The sequence below is a fragment of the Physcomitrium patens genome, chromosome 12, assembly GCF_059467195.1.
Source record: "Physcomitrium patens ecotype Gransden chromosome 12, ASM5946719v1, whole genome shotgun sequence".
NCBI lineage: Eukaryota > Viridiplantae > Streptophyta > Bryopsida > Funariales > Funariaceae > Physcomitrium > Physcomitrium patens.
In genome coordinates, this window is record NC_143421.1 from 9,688,918 (window position 1) to 9,711,111 (window position 22,194).

Here is a 22,194-nt window from a genome sequence, read left to right on the forward strand (position 1 = left end):
TTGTTGTAGAATGTAAAGAGTGGAGGTTTATCTTGCAATACCTTGAATCTTCAAGAAGTCATTAAAATTCTTTGATAAGTACTTACTTCCATTGTGAGTATGCAACATCTTCATCTTATACTCACATTGTTTTTTTTACAAGTGCCTTAAATTCCTTAAATCTTTAAAAAGTACTCATTCTTAGATTTGAAAATGAAAATCCACACCTTTGAAAAATTATTAGGGAAAGTGAAAAAGTATCTTGCTCTTTTAATTGATGGCATCTTTATTGGTCCACAAACATCTGAATGCACAATCTCCAACAACTAGCTTGCATGTATTACAATTCTACTTGAAAATAAAATCCTTTATTATTTACCTTTGATACAATCTTTACAATCAAGCATTATGGCATTGTGGCTAAATTAACCAAGATCCAAGCCACTAACCATAGATTGGAGTTTCTTTATGCTCTTTGCATTTAAATGACTAAGATATTGATGCTAAATACCAAATTTGTCTTAATCATGTAGAAACTCAATAAATGCTACCACTTCAATTCCATTTATTTCTTTATACTTTATGAAGTAGAACTTGTCATTTCTAAAGCCTTTGGCAACATCATCTTTATTTAATGACTTTACAAATCACACATTTTTATCAAATTTCACCTTATAACTATGTGAAATTAATTTACTTAGTGAAATGAGGTTTTTCTTGATTTAAGGTATATGTAAGACATCCTTCAATTTCATCCTCTTGATTTTTTTACTACAATAGAGTCTATTTTAATAGCTTGTATTATGCCACTTTCTCCTATAAAAATATTTATTGCTAAAATTTCTTCATAAGTGTCAAATAAATATTTATATAGAGTCATGTGCTTAATAACACCCAAATCAAAAATCCACTTGGATATAGCAGCTATGGAAGTATCTTCACTTGCCATGAATGTAAAATCATGTCCTCCAGATTACTCATCTACATTATTAGCACTTTCTTTGTTTTATTTTTTTTACCTTGTAGCAATTTCGTGCAAAGTGATGTAGTTTTTCACAAATGAAGTAAGTTCTCACATTGCCACATTGATTAGAATAGCTCCCCTTATCTTGTCTTGAAAGGAGAGCCAAATCTTCACTTTGAAGCTCTTTCTCTTTCCTCTTCATTACTTTATGGGCAAGTTTTGTAATCCATTGTAAGTTCCTTTAACTTAATGGACTCCAATGCCACAATGAGATAGTTGTAGGACTTAGAAAGACTCATAAGCAAGGTCATGACAATATCACCCTCTTCTAAAAACTTGTTAATAATTACTAGTTGTTATGCTAGAACCTTTACCTTATTAATATAAGCCATGAGATCTTCAACTTCTTTTATTTTACAAATGAAGAATTTCCTCCTTGTGAAGTTGATATTGTGATGATGATCTTGCTCTCATATATGTTGCAAAAAATCTTGCATGCTTCCGCTAGTCTTTTGCAAGAGATAATATGAAAAAAATTGACTTTATCCAAATTAGTGGTAATTATGTAAAAAGCCTAATTTTCATGTCTTTTGAAGTCCTTCCTTTCTTTAGCATCTGCATATATGTTTGGAAGTTCTTCACTTTTATCTACAATATCCCAAATGTCTAAAGATGCCAACAAAAGCTCTGTTTTGACCTTCTAATGGTAGAAATTATTCCTTCTAAACTTCTTGATTACTTTCAAACCTTCACTCTTACTAAAAGCCATATCTAAAAAGAGATGTATTAAAAAATATCAAGGAAAGGAGTCTCTATGTTTTCAAAATCATTAAATCAATTTGATACTAGTAAAATCTTAGAATGCCTTCTTATGAACAATAAAGTATTTTTTCACTCAAAACACCCTCAAATCAAGCTTTGAAGCTTCTAACTAGTATGTACACTCCAAAGAACCTTACTATCAAGATCTCTCATTCTTTCAAACCAACTAATTTACAATATAGACAAGGTAAGTAAAACAACTTCAACAACATAAAAAGACATTGTCAAGGCCTTTTTATAAGGTCCTAAATTCATAATCCTAAGAGTTAAGAATCTACCAAACAATGCTAGAGATCTATAAAGTCAAAATGAGCATCTCCTTATGCCAAAATACAAGTTTAGATCTTACAAACTCTAACATCAGGAAACACCATACGATCTATTCCACAGAAGTACAACCACTAGAGAATAACATAACTTACTTAAATGGCACAACAAAGTGTGTATAGATCCACAACCTATTAAAGAAATACAACAAGTAAGATGCAAGTAAATAGAAATTAGAACTATTGCATACAAAAAAAGTGTAGAATGAGATGCATCTCTCTTCTAACACCTTTGACTTATAGGAGGAGTTTACATCTATTGTAGTTGAATTTTATCTATAGTCATCTTCATCTATCTAACTTAATCTTAGATTTCTCTTAATCTTGCCGTGACATCAAATCCTAACTGCCACATTAATAAGTTATCTTCATTTTTTTTTACTATCCTTTGATCATTAGCAACTTATCTAAGATAATTGTATCTTATTCTTATTTTAACAACTACAAATGTTATATTAATTTAATATTACTTTCTCACATCTTAACTATTAGAAAATAATTTATAAAAATTATAAAGAAATATAGTTGTTTCTTTAAACAACTTTCATATTATCTAAGGTAGCTATAGAGATTTTTTTTAAAAATTCTTTTAATTTTATTACATATATTATTAACTGATTTAGTATCTTCCAATAATGTACCTAATAATACATAAAAAAATGACATATTTCAATTTTATAAATATTATTTATAAAAAAAATATGATTCATATTTTTTATTTTTGTTAAAGATATATATTTATAAAGTAAAAATAAATTAATAATTCAGATGTGATTTATTTTTAAAATATTATTTGTTTAAAAAAATAAATAAGAAGTGGTATTTCATTTCAAAATGTCAGTTTAATCTTCCAGTTTCTGGTCTAGGCACCCAATTTTGGTGGAAACCACTTTCAAGAGATGCTTTCAGCTTATTCTCTCGGAACAACTTAGATTCTGACTGTGACAGGTAAGAGATTTGCAACTTAATCCCTCTCTTCCTTCCCATGTGAGTGGTTGTGCAACTACAAGTCCTTTGTCTTCATCTTCCTTCCCATGTGAGAGTGGTAGTGCAACTACAAGCCCTTTGTCTTCATGTACAAATGCTGCTTACTTCTAACTTCCACATAACGTTATACAATATTGTCTTACCAAGAAGCATTTGACAGAGATATGACGGTTCCATCTGCACATGTTCTGAGCTGGTCTTCATCGAATTGTATCCTACTGAAGGTGTCATCGATCAGGCACGAGTTACAATGCCTCTTTCGAAATGTACGCTGTCGAGCGCAGAGGCCTTGTTGCACGAAGAAGATACTGGATTTAATTTAATGGCCGGTTATGTTTTTGAGATGTTGAGGAGCGTGGCAGAGAAATGGGGCTCTACAACCATTTGTTGCCAGTGATAGCAGGTCAATAAGTAACTACCGACGCCGGGTAGACATGATTTTGTAAGGTTGCGGGGTAATCACTAAAATGAGAATTGTAGCTCCGTCGCCGAAAGTAAAACACTAGTAAGTAAACGCGGCTGAAATAACGGACAAAAATGTTTAGGTAATGCTCTCGAGTTCAAACCACAACTTGAACAATCACGCCAAATCGACAGAACACTAATGGTGAACATGATGAACGCAGTCATATTTTGCTTTCGGCTCCGAACATAAAGTAACAGTTCATCAAGTTATTGATGGCCTATCCCACACAGTCTAGACAGATTCCCTTCAGTACTCTTCGCCATCTTCATCACCACCATCCTCCGCAGACTCGGCACCGACTTCTTCGTAATCCTTCTCAAGGGCCGCCAGGTCCTCACGAGCCTCGGAAAACTCCCCCTCCTCCATACCTTCACCCACATACCAGTGAACGAAAGCACGTTTCGCGTACATGAGGTCGAACTTGTGGTCGATTCTGGAGAAGACCTCGGCGACACTGGTGCTGTTGGATATCATGCACACGGCCCTCTGTACCTTAGCAAGGTCACCTCCAGGAACAACAGTTGGTGGCTGGTAGTTAATACCACACTTAAATCCGGTTGGACACCAATCCACAAACTGGATGGTCCTCTTCGTCTTGATAGTGGCAACGGCGGCGTTGACGTCCTTAGGGACTACGTCTCCTCTGTACATTAGACAACATGCCATGTACTTCCCGTGTCGAGGGTCACATTTGGCCATCATAGAGGACGGCTCAAATGCAGAGTTCGTGATCTCCGCAACTGACAGCTGCTCGTGGTATGCCTTTTCCGCAGAGATGACGGGAGCGTAAGAGGAAAGCATGAAATGGATACGCGGGTAAGGCACCAAGTTAGTTTGGAACTCCGTCACATCCACATTCAGCGCACCATCGAACCGCAGCGACGCCGTCAATGATGAGATGACCTGTGATACCAGCCTATTCAGGTTGGTGTAGGTCGGACGCTCGATGTCCAAAGACCTTCGGCAAATATCGTAGATAGCTTCATTGTCAAGCAGCACCGCAACATCGGTATGCTCCAAGAGCGAGTGGGTAGACAACACACTGTTGTACGGCTCCACCACGGACGTAGACACCTGAGGAGATGGATATACGGTGAATCCCAACTTCGACTTCTTTCCATAGTCGACAGATAGACGCTCCAACAGCAGACTTCCCAAACCGGATCCGGTTCCTCCTCCCACAGCATTGAACACTAAGAAACCCTGCAGGCCAGTGCAGTTGTCCGCTAGCTTCCTAATACGGTCGAGGCATAGATCCACGATCTCCTTCCCGATCGTGTAATGACCACGGGCGAAGTTGTTCGCGGCATCCTCCTTGCCACTGATCAACTGCTCGGGGTGAAACAGCTGACGATAAGTGCCAGTACGCACCTCATCAATCACAGTTGGCTCCAGATCCAGAAACACCGCGCGAGGAACGTGCTTTCCGGCACCGGTCTCCGAAAAAAATGTGTTGAACGCATCGTCTCCTCCTCCAACTGTCTTATCAGCTGGCATCTGACCATCCGGCTGCAATGACAAAACAAACACACAAATCAGTCCCACCGACCATTACAAGTAACAGACAACAAACACCTTGGTTACACCTCGTCTCGTCAGAAGACCTACCGTAACGCCTGGGAAGGCGGATGAAAACCATTAGGAAGGGAACAACGCATTGACATCACCACAAAACACAAGTATAACGTTGATAACAACACATACCTGAATGCCGTGCTCCAAGCAGTAAAGCTCCCAGCAGGCGTTTCCGACCTGGATACCGGCCTGGCCAATGTGGATCGAGATGCACTCTCTCATTGTCGCTAGCTTTAACTACACAGGCAAACCAAGGCTTCCTACACAAGATCCAAGCGCTCGAGGAGAAAAGGTACAATGCGGCCACCAGAACGAAAGCGGAAACAAGGGACAACTTCGAGGTAGGCGTGTACGAAGACGCCTCCAAGAAGTGAGATCGGTGCAGCACAATAGCAATGTTAGAGCTACGGGAGAGCTCGCTACCTTATGCATCGGGAGAGACGAACCCTCATTGGTCGCACCGGATCGGCCGGTAAGATATCCTGTCTTCCGGTGCATCCCACCCTGTGCCCGTCAGTACGCGGTGATGGGCCATCACCACAATCTCGCTCACCGTGGCCATTTCAGTGTCGCAGACAAGGAAGTGGTCTGTGTCAGTCCTCATGACTTGGCCTGGAGTCGTCCCCTGCCTTGCCAGCACTTGAACGTACGGGGCATTGCCTTCGAACACCTTGAGTTCGTTTGCAGCAATCGCAACGGGAGACAGGTACATTTCCTCTCTTAAGCTAGTTTTTAAACATTGCTATTCATCTCGATGGAGAGATTGTGTTTTCAAGTTCACATCGCCGATTAATTTTGAAGGATTTCTTAAAGTCGTCTGACCGAACTCTGGATGCCGCTCACAGCTGTGATTGTGGCCACAAGCACACCACAAATAGTCCTCACTATCTTCTTATTAGAGCTTGTATGCAAAAGCCAATGCGTCGCTCATGTGCAACCGTGGTTTTACAAATTGCACTTGGATGAAGTTGGCTAGCCTATGCAGCAAGTATTCTGAAAATGGAAAGCGAAAAAGAGGCGCTTCTACCGAAACGCTTCCGCCTGATGAAGTTAATTTTAGGTGTGAGTATATTCTTTCGCACATTTGCTGGTCCATTTAGAGTCTTAGGAGACCAGAATTCTCTGTGCAGAAAACATAAGTTCATTGGACTTCAAATGTCTCGGTGCAAGAATCTCAATTTTTTAAAAAAAAAGAAGAAAAGGAACCAATTAATGCTCTTGAGATGCACATAGAAGTAAAAACGCTAAAAATCACAACACTGTACATAAATTTCATCGTCTCTCCACTTCGTTTGCATGACGACTATGGATAGATACAATTTCGATTTTTGAAAACTAGAAATACAGAAACAAAAACACCATGGGCGAGATAACACACGCTTACAAAATGATAGTGATAATAATACATAAAGTAAATAATAAAATAATAAAAATAAAATAAAGTAAATAAATAAAATAATACATAATACATAATAATAATTCATAAAGTAAAAATATTAATTGGAAGTAGCAAGGATCTTTTTGTAAATATCTTGTATTTAAAAAATTTAATAATTAGTATATTTTTATTTTTTAAATTTATGTATATAATGAATAAAAACTAATATGTTAAAAATCATTTACAAACATGCTAACAAATTATGTGCACTCTCTAAAAATATATTACAATATTATTTCTTAATTTTGTAAAAATACTTAAATGAAAAGTATTTTAAATAATAATGTTTATTTTTTAAACATAAATAAATATTAAATACAAGACACATTGCTTAAATAAATATTTTTTACATTAATAGAAAATTAAAAAGCTTATAATCCCTATATGAATTGTATTTGATGTTGTACAAATGTTTTTTGAATTTTATTGTGCTATTGAATAAGGATTGTGATCCATGGGTCCTAAGAAAATCTTTCTTTATCAAAATTTATATTTGGCATTGTTTGGTCTTTAAGTTACTTCACAAAATTAAATCACTTCAATTGTAAAATAGTGCATTTATTATTTTTCCAAATTATTTGGTTGGAAAGTAAAAGAATTGATAGAAGGTAAATGCAGAAATAAAAGAGAACAATAAATTATGAGGATTAGTTAAAGTCATTGCTTAGATAACATTTTCTAGCACATGACAAAGGAACATCCTCTAAAGTCCCAAAAATATAGTAATGCTCAACATTAGAAGAAAAGAAAAGAATAAAGAAAAAAACTCCAATGTTTTTTTAACTTATTCACTAAATTCAATTGAAAACTAAGTATGACATTGCATACAAGAGCTTGAGCTCATATATAAATTGTATCATTAGATATGAGTTCTAACTAGTCATTTTTTCACCTTTGTTTGATTGCATGTGGTATTGGTTGTTTTATGTCTACCAAGGTGACTTCTCCTTCATAAACTACTAGTAAGACTAGATTTGCATATGTTTAACAAATTTCTCATTAAAGAGTGTGTTGCACTCCAAACAATACTATTTGCTTCAATAAGCAGCTACATATCTTCACTAGGAGAAATAACACATTCTATTTTTCTTTATTTTGACTTACCAATCTTAAATTCATTGATTTCCAATAATGTCCTTCGTGTCCTTAAATAGTATAATTTTGTATCCTCCATTACTTAATATAGGACAAGTACAACTATGTTTTATATTAGAATTAGAATTATACATAACTAACACCATGGATACTTGCATCAAAAAAGTGGGTTTAGTGCACATATTCTGCATTGTATAAAATGTTTGTAATAATGAAGCTGTAATGCTGTTTTAGATCCAAATGCGTGTTCAGTAAGCCATTGGTTTTTTTATGTGTATGTATGTAAATACATATATAGTTTTTTAACATCATCTTCTAAGATTACTCATCACAGTTTAAGATTAGTGAAATCAAAATTTTAATGTTTCAATGCTATTCCATGAGTTTGCAGATTAATTGCATACGTCCACAATAATAATTTAAAAAATTCATACATATCATTTCAAGTTTTCCATGTCACCTCCTATCCACATGCATAGAAACTCAGTCTCAAATTTTAAACCCCGACACTCAGTGAACATGCTAACACTCGAAAATGGACCCATGCATAAGATGGGTGTGGCAAAGCTGGGCGGTTTGATAATGCAGGACCACTCGGTCATGAATTGCAGTGTACATTTAAGCTTGAAAAGAAATTAAATTAAATCCTTACAGAAGATCACAGAGTTCAGATAAGTAGGAGCTAGCTTGTTGGCTACTGCGAGAACAACCGAAGAGATTTAGACTCACCTAGAATTTAGGATTCAGTCTGTGGAGCTACCTTCGATCAAAGCTGAGCTTGTTTTGCTGCAGTTGGACAAGCTCAGACTCCACCTTGAAATCGGTAGAGGCGAAGTCTGTAGACGCACTGCGGCAGTGGCCTTTTGCTTTTGCAACTATCCCGAATGAGAAGACTGAAAACACAACCACAGCAATCACATGACAGTTGAAAGCGAAGTTCATGAGAGCTACTGCTCGCATGTTAGCACCCTGCTTGATATCACACTGGGTGCTGCTATATCTTGTGAAGTCACCTGGCCCACCCATGGATCCTGGAACGTATCGACATCCCTGGGGGATGTAGCTCTCAGAATAGAGCGACAGCCCCATTTGGAACTGCCAAGTTCCTTGTAAGACGAGAGAAAGACATAGCACCAAGTTCACGAGGAACGCCTTCGGTCGAATCACCAGCAAACCTGCATGATCCACAAAAGGAACACAGTCCACGATTTGAAGTCCGACCAAGTTTCCGTTTCTCCAGGTCTATGATCTCGGGCAATCAGTTGAAGCAATGCAAGTCCACTCTACACCAAAGACAAATGATTCGAAATTTTATTTTTTATCTTTTATTTTTTGATAGGAGTGGTGGGGCCTGTAATGTTGGAATCCCATACCTGAAGATACAGCACATGCGGCTGCACTGTACGCAAGCAAATTACCACATTGTCTCTCAAAATCCGAACTTCGACCCGCACTGTGAGTAATGGATAGCCACTGCAATCCAAATGCAAGACTGGCGAAAAGGAATGATCCCTCAGGTGGCAATGGAAGAAAGGATGTGGTATCGGTCACGAGGACTGTTAAAACAAACAGCCAGAACATAAAAAGGATGGTGACATGCTCAAACCCCATGATGCTGGTAGTAGGCATTGAACCACTCGAAAGGGGTTGAAAATGTGCCGATATTCCAAGGTCGTAAAATATTGCCAAGGGAAGGAAGAACAATAGGATGTGGAGCTCGAGGTGCTTGAATCGTACCGGCAACAAACCGATCGGATACCATGCGCGCGCTGTGTACTCTCGTGGAGATTTCACGTAAGAAACAAAGAAGCAGAAAAGATGCCATAATCCAAGTGACAGAAAAATAATTCCTTGCAAGATGTGCCCTCCCATGCTCCCCATTTTGGAATTCGACTATACCTGGGCAACGATTCAACATCAGGCTGATGACCGAACCACTAGTAAATTGAAATTTAAAAAAGGAACATGACCTCAAATCATAGATATTTCTATCGACATCCTTGCATTAGAGCAGTGTCCATTTTCTCCTGAATAGCTGAGCTCTGCAATGAATGTGGAATGCCATTGAGAGCTTCTGCAACATTACAAGGAGGGCAAGACAGCAAGCTTCAGGAGATCAGACCTTCATCCAGGTGCAAAGTCCTCGGGGCCAATCTCAGAATGCACTCTAATGGTTTCAAACTCCCAAAGAAAGAGGTCGGAGCGTCCAACTAGTCTCGCCTAATGCTTCTGCATTCAACTCCAAGATTTCTAGGGCCACAGGACATGGCAAATCTCACCGACAGCTCCTGAACAAAGCAAATTTTCTCCGATCACACACTTCAAAATCCTGCTAAACCCTGAAAGCAAAACCAGCGATTCCACACAACTATCCACCAACTCTCCACGGAAGTAAAAAGCATAGCAACTGTAGCGAAGATCTACAGGCAGGGATGCGATGGAATGGAAAACCCTAATGGATTCCGAAGCAGCAAAATCCACGCAACTGCGCAAATTAGAGCGAATTAAAAGGTGGGTTAGTCTGATTGCAGTTGCGTAGGCCTGGATCGATCCAAGCGTTCACGTTCGATCAACAAGTATCTAGAAGAATCGCCACAATGGGATTCATAGTTGAAAAAAAAAGTGACTGCAATTCCTTTCGCCGGAGTCGCACAATTGAACGACCCAGATGGAACGCGTTACTTACAGTTGAACGCTGTTCTAAAGGCTAGAACTCTGTGGGGAACTGTGTCTCTCTCCTTTTGGTGGGATAAGCTGAGGCAACGTAAAATTAGGGCTTCTCATAAAAAATCGAGACAGATTCACTTGTTTTTTTAATATTTTTCTTGCTCTCTTTCTTTGGATGGCTCCTCATTCTAGAGCAGAAGTAAGTTCTGTCAAGTTTGTGTAAACCAAGTGAAGAAGTTTATTTCCTTATGTTCTTCACAGGGTATAGTGGCTATTGCTGCATGTAACATGTTGATTTGGTACATGACATTAGGAGGTAACAAAGTTAGAGAAATGGGGAGAGCAAATAAAATGGGAGAAATATTGTGGACCAATTTAGTACCAATACATTATAATAAAAATTTAAGAATAAATATAAGAATTTAATTTAATTTTTTAAAATATTAAAATCTATTTCATCAATGAAAAATTTAATAAAGATTAAAATATTTCTGATTTACATTAATTTTTCAGTTGCAAGATTTTAATAAAATGATATATAATATTTTATTTTATATTTTAAATTTAATTTACATATTTAAATTTATATTCTAAGTATTTTCTATCTATATAATTTATATTTATAACATAAATTTATTATTAATTAAAATTTGTATTTCTATTTCAAATTTTAATAATTTAAAATTTTAATAATTCAAAATTTTTATTATAAATAATGATCATTATTATATTTTATATTACATATTAGTATAATAGTCATTATCAAACACAAAAGACCTAAAAGACTATAAGTAAGACTAAAATATAAGAAAGATGTTAATAAAAGTGAAGATGATTTCATCTTTGTCTCAATATATAAAAGCCTTTAAAAACACCATGTAGTTGTTAAGATAAATTGCCAATTAAACAAATCAATATGCAACAAGATTACTAATATTAGTGGCAAACATGAAATCAACTTGATAAGCCAATATATAGCGGATTATCATAGACATGCATAATTACTTAGATATGAAGTGTTTGGTAGAAAGTAAATATAAGTAGAATTGATCTTATCTTGTAGCAAAGCTTCTTAGAAGATTTATAGATATCTATTTGATTTTATACATGTTTATAGTTGATTGATAGGTTAGAAACTTAGCCAGTAAGTTAACCATGTATTGTACATGTACATAGCTTGTATTATAAGCTAATGATGTGGCATGTATATAAAAAAACTTGCCTTACAAGTTAGAACATATATCTTGCAAATTGAACACATGTTGGAGGTCCTACAAAATGCCGCCATGTAGGTCCTAGCTAGATAGTATATATGGAAGTAAGAGTAAAGCCTTCTTCACTCTTATTAATACATTTTTAGCCCTTACTCTTATTTCAAGACTTTCTAATCTTCTTGTGTTTGGCTATAGACACTTTGATTTAATAGTATATCATTTTTTATTACAAATCATCCTCCTCTAATTTGACTTGTGAGTTTATTTGAGTTGTTTATGGAAGGAAAAATTATAGATGCTACTCACGATAGAAATAAGAATAGTTTTGCAACTATTGCAGATCTTTAGAAGCTTGTCAATATTGTTAGGATCAAAATCTCACATATTTCTAACAAGAATAATGAAGGTACTATTTCAATGCCTATGAAAGAAGACAACAACAAGATTTGAACTCTACGCCAAAAAGTTATATAATTGAAAGTAGCAAATAGATCAAATTTACAATCAAATCCAAGATGCTTTGTATAAAAGAAAGAAAGATAAGTATGCAAGAGAAGTTATCCATGTATGTATAGATAGCTTATAATAGTATGAAGGAGGCAAGGATAAGTATACTAAAGAAGTTTGATGAAACAAGATCAAAGTTTTGAGGATTTATATAACAAGTGAAGTTCTTTTTAAGATTTTATCCTTCTCAACATCTTCGTGGATTTACTCAAGTTGGATTCATAGGTGCATTTTTATTTGAGAGTGTTTTCTCTTAGTTTACACCTTTGATGAAAAATAATTCATAATTCTTTAATAATATAAATTCATTCTTAAAAGTCTTCATTACCATATTTTAAAAAATAATCTTAAAAAAATAATAAAAAACAAATTCCTATTTTCATGCTAAGCATCACATTTAATCACTATATGTTTTAAAATTCTAAAATTTTATTTGCAACATGAATTAAAATGACAAAGTCTTTATTAATCAATTTTGAAATTGATTGAAATACAATGTCAAAGATTTATTGTTAATTATGTTCAAAATAAATTCATTATAAGAATCTATTCTTTAAGCCATTGCATACAATAACTAACTCTTTAAAAGATGCTAAGAATAAAGGTTTGATTGGAGAAGTACAAGTCAAGTCATGGCAACAACTTCTAAGTTTGAAAAAGCTTATTCATCAAGGTTGAAACCAATGCAAATTGATAAGATAGAATTCAAACTTCTTATGAAGTAAGGAAAGATTCAACATTATCATATTATAATTGTTTATAGTATGTATAAATTAACTAAAATAGATAACATATTTATAAGTATTGATGTATTTTAGAGTAGTTAGTAGATTAAATTAAAGAGAATTGATATAAGAAAATTTATTTTAAAATTTATCTATATTGATTATAGTATTTAAAAATATATATAATTTAAATATTTAGTATAAAATTTAAGGAGAAGATTGGGATTCAAAGATAAAGATTCAAATCTCTAAGAAGCTTATTTGGAGGGATGAAAGCAAGGTATGGATCGATGAAGGCTATGCTAAAATAAAGAACTTTATCCCTTTTGGTTGAAGGCCATGCTAAATAGGCTTTTCACTAGGTTGTCTATAACCATAACAAGAATTTTGGCGACTTCAAAAAGAAAATTTGATAATCAAAAGCAAAGATTACAAGGTTTAGAATTTGGACTACAATTTGTGCATAAATTTTAGAGGATTTGGAGTTAAAGTAAGGAAGTTTTAGTTGTTTAAAGTTAAGGTGTCTTTTTAAGATATATTGTTACTATTTTGAGAATACAAGGCATTTTATAATAAATTTTGGAGATAGAAAGAAGTAATTGCAAGGGTGATTTTAAGATCTACAACTCTTGTGAAGGAATTATTGTATTTGGAATTTGTGTGAAGAAGTTATAGAGTGTTGAAGATAGTATATGTAATTCAAAGGCAATAAGTAATTCACTTTCTTGATAGTAATGGTTGGAGCCATATCTTGAGTTTTTAGATGGATTTTTGGCTCAAAATTTCTAAAAGTGTATATTATTAAGTTAAAAAGTTATATATTAGAATTTTATGGTATTTGAGTACTTATTTTGTGAGATGTAAAGAAATTTGCACACGGGTATATATAAGCAATGGTTTGAAGCTACTATTAGGATTTTGGCAATATCTCAAGATTCATAATGAGTTTGTAGTTCAAATTTGTTGTGGTAGTTGTTAAAAGTACATCAATATTTTATATAATTTGGATTTTTTTGGACAGTCGAATCATGAGATATTAGCTCTTAAAATTTGGAAAAAAAATTCTTTAAGGATACACAAGGTTTTATAATATTTTTATCATATTTTTGGTGATCTTTAGTACTCAGAGCTTATGTATTGATATAATTGTCTCTACAAGTCCAATTTTATATATAAACTTTGTATTTTTATTTTTATTTTTATCTTGAGGCTTGATTGAGCAATTAGTGATAGCCAAAAGCCCACTGCTTACTTTAGGCAAATTCTCTCTATTCCGACAATGTCATCAAGAAGGATTATGCTTATATTGTAAAGAACCTAAAAATACTATTTAATTTTATCTAAAGAAGCAACATAATCAAAGAATAAAGAATATAGTTGATAAAAAAGATGACGTGTCAAAAAAAAAGTTTTTTCAACTATAATAAAGATTGTGTGGCTAAAATACTACATAACATCTAATAAAGGTCTTATCTTCTTCTCAAATCCTTCACCTTTTTTTACAATAGAAGTTTTTTTAGGACTAAAAAATTACAAAGACTTTGCCTTATTAGATTCTAATGCCTTAGCTTTTTTTATAGATAAAGTTTTTAGCAAAAAATAAGAAATAGCTTTAATTGAAGAAACATCTAAGTATGTAGAAGTAATAGGTGAACATTTATTATCCTTTAGAGATGTTACTTGTGAAATAATTTATTCAGATGTAGCAACTAAAGATCATAATAGCTTAATAATACTCAATCTTATTAAAATTCTTTTTAATTTAATTATTTTAAGATTATTATAGCTAAAAAAATAAAATCCTCAAATAAACTAGATTTCTTGTAATATTGATTTTTTTTTTATAATTTAGCTCAAGATTTTGCTAGTCAAGTAGAAATCTATAAGTTCAATACATCAAAATCTATATTGAAAGGCAGAAGAACTTTCTTGCATGCTACAAAAAAATATCAAGTTTTGTTATATATGCCACATCTATTTTTGAAAGAAAACAAAATTCAAATGACATTCTAAGCTAGTACCAAGATTTTTAAGAAGATGAGAAGAACAATGCAAATATTCTTTAAAAGCATTGTACCTATAACTGTTCTATCAATCTTTGAGAATGAACTCAATGACGATTTAGACCAATCTACAACTTATTACAGAATTCATTGATTGCAATCAAGGAGAATATTGTCAAGAATTGGACTACAAGTTTTATATGATATTTTAAATCTCTAATGAAAATTCTAATCTTATTTGTAAAACAAAAAGATGGATCTCTACAAATATTTGTGGACTATCAAAGGTTCAATAAGATCATCATTTAGAATAAATATCTTCTACCTTTAATTTGAAGACATCTTGATCATCTCAATTAAACAAAGATTTATATAAAAATAGATATATACAAATAAATAAATAAATAAATATATATAGTTTTATATAAAATAGATTTAAAAAAAATATATATATATATATATATATATATATATATATATATATATATATAACCTAGTACACAATAAAAAAGGAGATGAATGAAAAACTATGGTTTGAAATAAGTATAGATATTTCAAATATAATGTCATATCTTTTGAACTCTCAAATGCATTAGCTATTTTTCAACATCTGATGAATGATGTTTTTTGTGAGTTTCTTAATGAATTTTTGATTTGTTATCTAGATAACATTTTAAAAGAGACAGAGAACCAACAACTAATAGATTTAATTCAAAAATTATTAATTGTTGACTTATTAGATAAGACATTATCATTGTTACATCCTTCAAGATAATATAATTGAGATGAAGATCTTTAAAAATGATATATTTTTTTTAAATAGATAATAAGACACGTGTTTGGTATCATAACTTTAAAAGAGACTTTTGTCAAGGATATGAATTAAAAAAGATACATAAGCTTGGAAAATTTATGTCAAAAGAAAAGTGACAAAATAAAAATAAACTAGTATGTATATTAAAAGAAAACTGAAATGGCTATTGTCAAAAGACAAGAAAACTAGAGATTCTTGAATCTAGACTAGAATAAAGAAAAGAATTGACAAAAGTGAAGAAAGCTTCATTCTTGCATATATATATATATATATATATATATATATATATATTATCTGACTAGAAGATATGTGGTGATGTTTTATAGGACCTCTAATATGTTTCGACTTGCAAGACACATCCCTTAGCTTACAAGGCAATTTTTCTATGTGTGTGCCACATAATTAGCTTGTTCTTCAAGCTACCAACATGTGTGGGACATGGCTAACTTGTTGATTACATTTTTCACCTAAAAAGTCAATTATAAATACCTATGTAGTTAAAGCAACCTCTATAGAGCTTCTAAAAAGCTTCTATAGAAGATATTATGGAATTAACGTACTTTTACCTACTTTCATAGATAATTATTGATTCACATGTATATGTCTCTACAATTTTTGATATTTGGTGATTTTATTGAACGTATGAATGACTCTTCATATTCAAAATATTTTATTTGAAGGAACTTACAAAGGCCTTAATAATGATCAACTAACTAGGTGTCGAGAATAAGAATATGATAAAGACAAATAAACAAGTGAGACTTCTCTCAAAGAAAGATGAAAAAATAGAAATAACTTCATATGTATTTTAAAAAAGAAACTGGAATGGCTATTGCCAAAACCAAGGAAAACTAGAGACCCTTGAAACTAGACTAGAAGTAACAAAAGAATTGACAAGAGTGAAGAAGGCTTCACTCTTGTCTCTATATATACTATCTTACTAGGAGTTACGTGGCGACGTTTTATAGGACCTCCAATGTATGTTGACTTTATAGGACACATGCCTTGACTTACAAGGCAAGTTTTTCCATGTGTGGATCACATAGTTAGCTTCGTCTTCAAACTAACAACATGTGTGGCACATGGCCAAGTTGTTGACTACGTTTCTAATCTCAAAAAGTCAATTAAAGACACCTATAAAGTCAAAGCAGTATCTATAAAGCTTCTAAGAAGCTTCCATATCAAATACTATAGAATTAACTTACTTTTACCTACTTTTACTTATTTCTACCTATTTATACATGTAATTACTCGATTACATGTATATGACTGTGACATTACCTCTTTTCTAGAGACAAGTTCCACAAAGAGCGATAATCATATGTTGAGGAAATCTATGATGCGATGAATTATATTTGCTACATACTCTGATCTTTGGTCTCTTCGAAGATGATTAATAGGGCTTCTCAACCATCGGTAGTATCCCATACTATGGCAGGAAAACCACCCAATTATTTGATCAATGTCGTGTTGTAACATGTCTATATGATGAAAATATAAATGAAGAAGATTTATTAATATTTAGTCACCTTCGATGTTAGAAGCGGCAACCAATTCTAGTGCAAATATTGAAAGGTCAGGTTCAGCCACCCCATTATAGTCAGCCGGGGCATACTCACCAATAACAAAATGCTTCATTCGCTTCCAGTAACGGGAGTCACAGGAAGGAAAAGGACTAATTCAACATTGGCTGAGCCTGGTTCAAAGAGCCAATTGGATCCAATTTCAGAAGACATCTAATCCAGGTTCTATTACGGGCCTCTTACCTAGTATGAGACTTGACTTGGTCGGGCAACCCAATGCGGTCCAATTAAGGGGCTTCGATTCCGTTTCAGGCTGTTTCGTTCTTTGTGCCGTTCTGAGAATGTCTTTTCTGTAAAAAAATCTCTTAAAGGCAAAAATGGGGAGGTCGACTGTTCGAATTTGGGAGAGTCCAAGGCAGAAGAATAGGATCTTCTCAGGGTAAAAAGAGGAGGGTAGATTAAGAAAGGGATTTTTTCGGAGAATCAGGGTTTTAGGTCGGAGAGCTAGCTTCATGCTTTCAGAAAAAGACGAAGAATTGGGATTTTTTTTTATTTTTTATATATAGGGATTTGGGGAGACTGAGAGAGGGGGTTGCGGAAAGTCAATGTTATATGGATGACCTCGATTTTTTCGTAAGAGAAAAAAGGTTGATACTCTGGATTGTTGATGGAATGGGAGATACTTCTGTGGTTGAAATTCAGAGTTGTCTAGAAGATTGAGTATGCTGAATGCATGCGTGGCTGTGTTAATCTGACAATACGGATAGAGGATATCTGCCAACAATTTAAAGAGGTATTGGGAGTTGGAAAATTGGGGATTGTTTAGTATTACTATGATAACTGGAGACCTACCGACAGAGATAAGAGGAATATCGGCGAGCGGCCAAGGGACATCGGTGCGGATTGCAGCATAGTGAGGTTGAACTGGAACTTCTTGAGCATTCAAAAGGACTTGCAGAGATACTAGCGAAAGATGTTTCACAATAAGACGGAAGGACAGATTGAGGATCACAGCTTACCAAAGTTCACGGTCTAGGATTAAGATAATTAACGATAAAGATAAAATAAAAAACATAAAATAAATAAAATAAAATAAAAATAACAAAAGATATTAAAGTTATATAGGGTCTCTAGGCGTTTATATTGGAATTAAGCTTTTATATTGCAATCCGATATAGATTGTATTTGGGTAGTCAAGAACCCGATAGACTGCTTGAGTACTAGCGAAACACCATACTACCTCCTACAACCAGACGTCCGGTACGTTCTCAAGCAAGATAGCACGTAATACGACATAAGTGGTGAACCCGACGTGAAAGCTTGAGGTGGAAGGTATTGGATTTCGTTTGATTTTATTTTTATTTTCATGGAAAACGAAAATAAAAATTTTGAAGGATCTTTGGGAGGAGTTTCTGTGGAGGTTTTTCTAAAGAACAAGGTATGCACATGGATCCATCTATTGCTAGTATATTTCAAGCCTTCTCATTATCAATGCAGCAACAGCAAAGCAATGATCGAAAAGAAGCTTTGGCAACCAAAGCATTGCAAGCAGTGGTCAATAAAATTGATCAATTTGATGGAAGAAATATTTCAAGGTATTTAAGATGTTATGTTCATAAAATGGAATTAAATCGAGTTTTTGAGAAGAAAATGGTTGAATTATTTAGACTTGCCACGATACAGGAGACAAGAGACCATATTACATCGATTACGGATCATTATGGGAATTTATGGGAGATTTTTTTACATGCATTGAAAGACAAATATTTCTTGGAAGATCTTGATCACGTTATTAAGAAGCAGTTTCTGAAATGGATTGAACGACCTAATAAGAATTTGTAAGCAACAGAGCTACTAAGGGAATTTGAGAGGCAATACTCTCAATTATCGAAGGTATAAAAATTGACATTGGAGCCGAACAAAGTTGATCTATTTCTTCAAGCTGTTGATGGAGAATTGCAAAAGAAATTGGAACTCCTTCTTGAAGACAAAGAAGAAGATGAAGGATTGACAACAAAGTGGAAGAACGTTGAAGATGCGATGGAGTTGCTTGCAAAAAGAGAAAGGAGGAAGGATAGGAACAATATTCCGAAAACAGTACAAGCACCCAAAGCTCTAGTACATACAACACCACCAACAATGCCTATAGTTCAACCTTTGACATCCTTATCAAAGAAAGCAAATATAGGGATGGAAGAAATTATACAAGGAATGCAAGATCTTCAAATCAAATTGGCAAGACTTGAAGAGAATACTTCTACAAACAATTTGAAGAATGTTTCAAAATAAGAATATGTACAAAGATGCATTTGGTGTGATGACGCTTCACACACTAGGAAAGATTGCAATGAATTTAATAATATGATACGGCAAGGAATTATTTGTTGGAAAGATGGGAAGATAGCATTAAAAGATAGAGAGGATCTTCTTCAAACCAATTTTGGCAAGAGAAGAATGAGAGCATTGCTTCAAGATTACTTAAAAGAGTATAAAACAGCAGCATGAGAAAGTGCAAGTTATGGTGCTAGAGTAGATGATGACCTTGGTGGAAGTACGAAAACTAGTGAGTTTTGGGCTTCTGCCATTTCTACAATGCAAGAAGGAAAATTACCTCGAGAAGCGTTATTGAGGATTGCAGCTACAATACGAGGAGCAACAAGTTGGGAGGATCCTGTTGAGTCTCTTTCAATTCATGCATATATTGCTAAGAGCCAACATGAAGCTTTGATGGAAGAAAAGAGACGAGGGAATTTTGATGATATGAGAGAAGGAAATTCTTTTAAGACGCAAACTCGAGGAGACAAGGCTCGAGAGGCAGCTTTACAACAATTGCCTATAAAAGATACGTCAGCATCATTGAAAGAAGAAATAAGGGAGACAAAAGATAAGGGCAAATCAATTGCTTATAAGCTACTTTCTGACATTGAAGAAGCAACAAATTTGAAAGGGGTGTTGGAAGAACATATATTAAATGCTAAGGTAGAATTCACATTGAAAGAAGTTTTGAAAATTGCAAAGAAGGAGTTTCATGATGTTATCATTGACAGCATTAAGCAAAAGAGGTAATTAATGGGCAAAACTGGAATGAGTCATGCTATTGATGCAAGAATATATAAAGATGAAAAAAGAGGTTGATATTGGTTACAAGCAACCAACAAATGAAAAGAATGGGTATAATCAATGAAAATATTTTGAAGATTATAGTGATAAGGAAATAGAAACTTTGAGCCATTATACTCGAAAGCATTGGGCAAAGACAACTACTGAGGTATCGGTGAAAGTAGGAGATATAGAAGAACCAATTGTTGCTTTAGTCGACCATGGTTCTGAAATAAATCTTATGTCTAAAGATCTTTATAAGAAGCAAAAATGGTCAATTGATATGGAACATGGATGGGCAATACGAGTAGCTAATAACACATGGGGCGAATTACATGGAGCTTTTTTAGATGTCAAAATTCGGATTGGAGATGTTGCGACGGAGCAACATTTCTTTGTTCAAGATACAACGTCTTATCCGTTGATTTTATGACAACCTTATATTATAGCAAAACGGATGGAAACAAAAGTACTTGACGATGGTTCTGCTTATGCAAGGGTACATAGCGAAGATGGGAGGAAAGCTGTATAATTTCTAACAGTACCTCCTAACCATGAACGGAATCGAGATAGGTTGAAGGAGAAACCATTGCCAAAGATTGTTGAAGGATTTAAGGATTTTGGGGAGGTACCACTATAAAGCAAGATTATGGAGGTACAAAAGAGGAGGTACTCTAGCAAGATGAAGGTGCCTTTGATGCAAGTTTTATTAGTATTTTGGAGAATGGAAATATTATGTATAAGAAAGTTGATGATTTTAAAAGAAAAGAAAGAAAAAGATTATATAATATTGAAGGAGAATTACGCAAGTTAGGTAGATTGCAAGATGATGAGAGGTTTTTAGGTATTTATGAAGAAAATGGACTGGAAGATTCATTGGATTTGATTACATCTATTGGGTTAGGGGATAATGATAAGATTGTTGAGATTCATTCAAGAGAGGTTTATACCATACTTGAATCTTTTAAGGCACTAGAAGTCACTGTAGAGACGAGATATAAAACGACTGATAAGAAGGTAAAGCCTGTTGCCGGACCATTACCAGAAGATTCTAAGGAACAAATGGGAGAAGCATCAAAAGAAGCAAATTTAAGAGATCCAATGAGTATTAGACATCAGTTTACTAAAGAGACTTTTGAAGAATTGAAGATTGGTTCTGATGGTTCTTTATTGTCGGAGGAAATTACTTGCTTCAAAAAGATGTTGACTAAACAAGGTAGATCATTTGCCTTCGAATCTTATAAAATTGGGTGTGTGGATCCGAATATTATAACACCTATGGTTATCTTCACTATACAACATGTACCTTGGAATTTAAGACCGATTCTAGTACCGAGGGCACATTTACCTAAATTGGTGGAACTATTGAAAGAAAAGATGAAGATGAAAATATTGGAACCCTTATTTGTACCGTATTCTAGTCGATGGTTTACGGTACCTAAGAAGAATGGGTCACTATGTTTTATTCAAGATATGCAACCGATGAATGCAATAACTGTCAAGAATGCAGGAATTGGACCTATTGTGGATGAATTTGCTGAGACATTTGTAGGAAGGGCGATCTATTCAATGGATGACTTGTATTTAGGTTATGATCAATTTCAACTTGCTGAAGGAAGTAGAGATATGACAACGATGAGAATACCACTTGAATTGGTTAGAATGTACATTCTTCCTCAAGGCGCGACCAACTCAGTTGTGCATATGATGAATGGGATGAATAAGGTATTGAGAGATTTTATTCCGGAGAAGACTATGCCTTTTCTGGATGATATTCTTATAAAAGAGTGCAGTGAAGGAGACAAGGATGATACTTTAAATAAGAAGGGGTGTCGCAAATATGTTGTTGATCATATACAAGATTGTGAAAAGATTTTAACTTGACTTGGAGAAGTTCATCTTACATTATCGGGTATGAAGTCCATATTTAGAGTACAAGACGTTGTCATTGTTGGACATTTATGTGGATCTTATGGAAGAAAACTAGATC

At 34.1% G+C, this 22,194-nt stretch overlaps 2 protein-coding genes across 2 annotated transcripts; both read right to left on the reverse strand.

Moving 5' to 3' along the window:
- Positions 1 to 3,680: 3,680 nt before the first annotated feature.
- Positions 3,681 to 5,507, reverse strand: LOC112289159 (tubulin alpha chain). The gene is made up of 2 exons (XM_024534120.3): positions 5,249 to 5,507; positions 3,681 to 5,053 (listed from the first exon to the last, which is right to left on the reverse strand). The coding sequence occupies exons 1-2, from the start codon at positions 5,339 to 5,341 to the stop codon at positions 3,791 to 3,793; spliced, it is 1,356 nt and encodes a 451-aa protein (XP_024389888.1). The 5' UTR covers positions 5,342 to 5,507; the 3' UTR covers positions 3,681 to 3,790.
- A 2,720-nt stretch (positions 5,508 to 8,227) lies between these two features.
- On the reverse strand, positions 8,228 to 10,267 carry LOC112289252 (uncharacterized). The gene is made up of 3 exons (XM_024534328.3): positions 9,775 to 10,267; positions 9,026 to 9,551; positions 8,228 to 8,827 (listed from the first exon to the last, which is right to left on the reverse strand). The coding sequence occupies exons 2-3, from the start codon at positions 9,531 to 9,533 to the stop codon at positions 8,409 to 8,411; spliced, it is 927 nt and encodes a 308-aa protein (XP_024390096.1). The 5' UTR covers positions 9,534 to 9,551; positions 9,775 to 10,267; the 3' UTR covers positions 8,228 to 8,408.
- Between the last annotated feature and the right edge of the window lie 11,927 nt (positions 10,268 to 22,194).

Bases quoted from the DNA above. Each gene is read 5' to 3' on its own strand.
- LOC112289159 (XM_024534120.3), bottom strand. From the start codon at position 5,341: ATGAGAGAGTGCATCTCGATCCACATTGGCCAGGCCGGTATCCAGGTC. The intron at 5,054-5,248 runs GTATGTGTTGTT...TTGTCATTGCAG, and splicing joins GCTTGGAGCACGGCATTCAG to CCGGATGGTCAGATGCCAGC.
- LOC112289252 (XM_024534328.3), bottom strand. From the start codon at position 9,533: ATGGGGAGCATGGGAGGGCACATCTTGCAAGGAATTATTTTTCTGTCA. The intron at 8,828-9,025 runs GTATGGGATTCC...TGGATCATGCAG, and splicing joins CGCATGTGCTGTATCTTCAG to GTTTGCTGGTGATTCGACCG.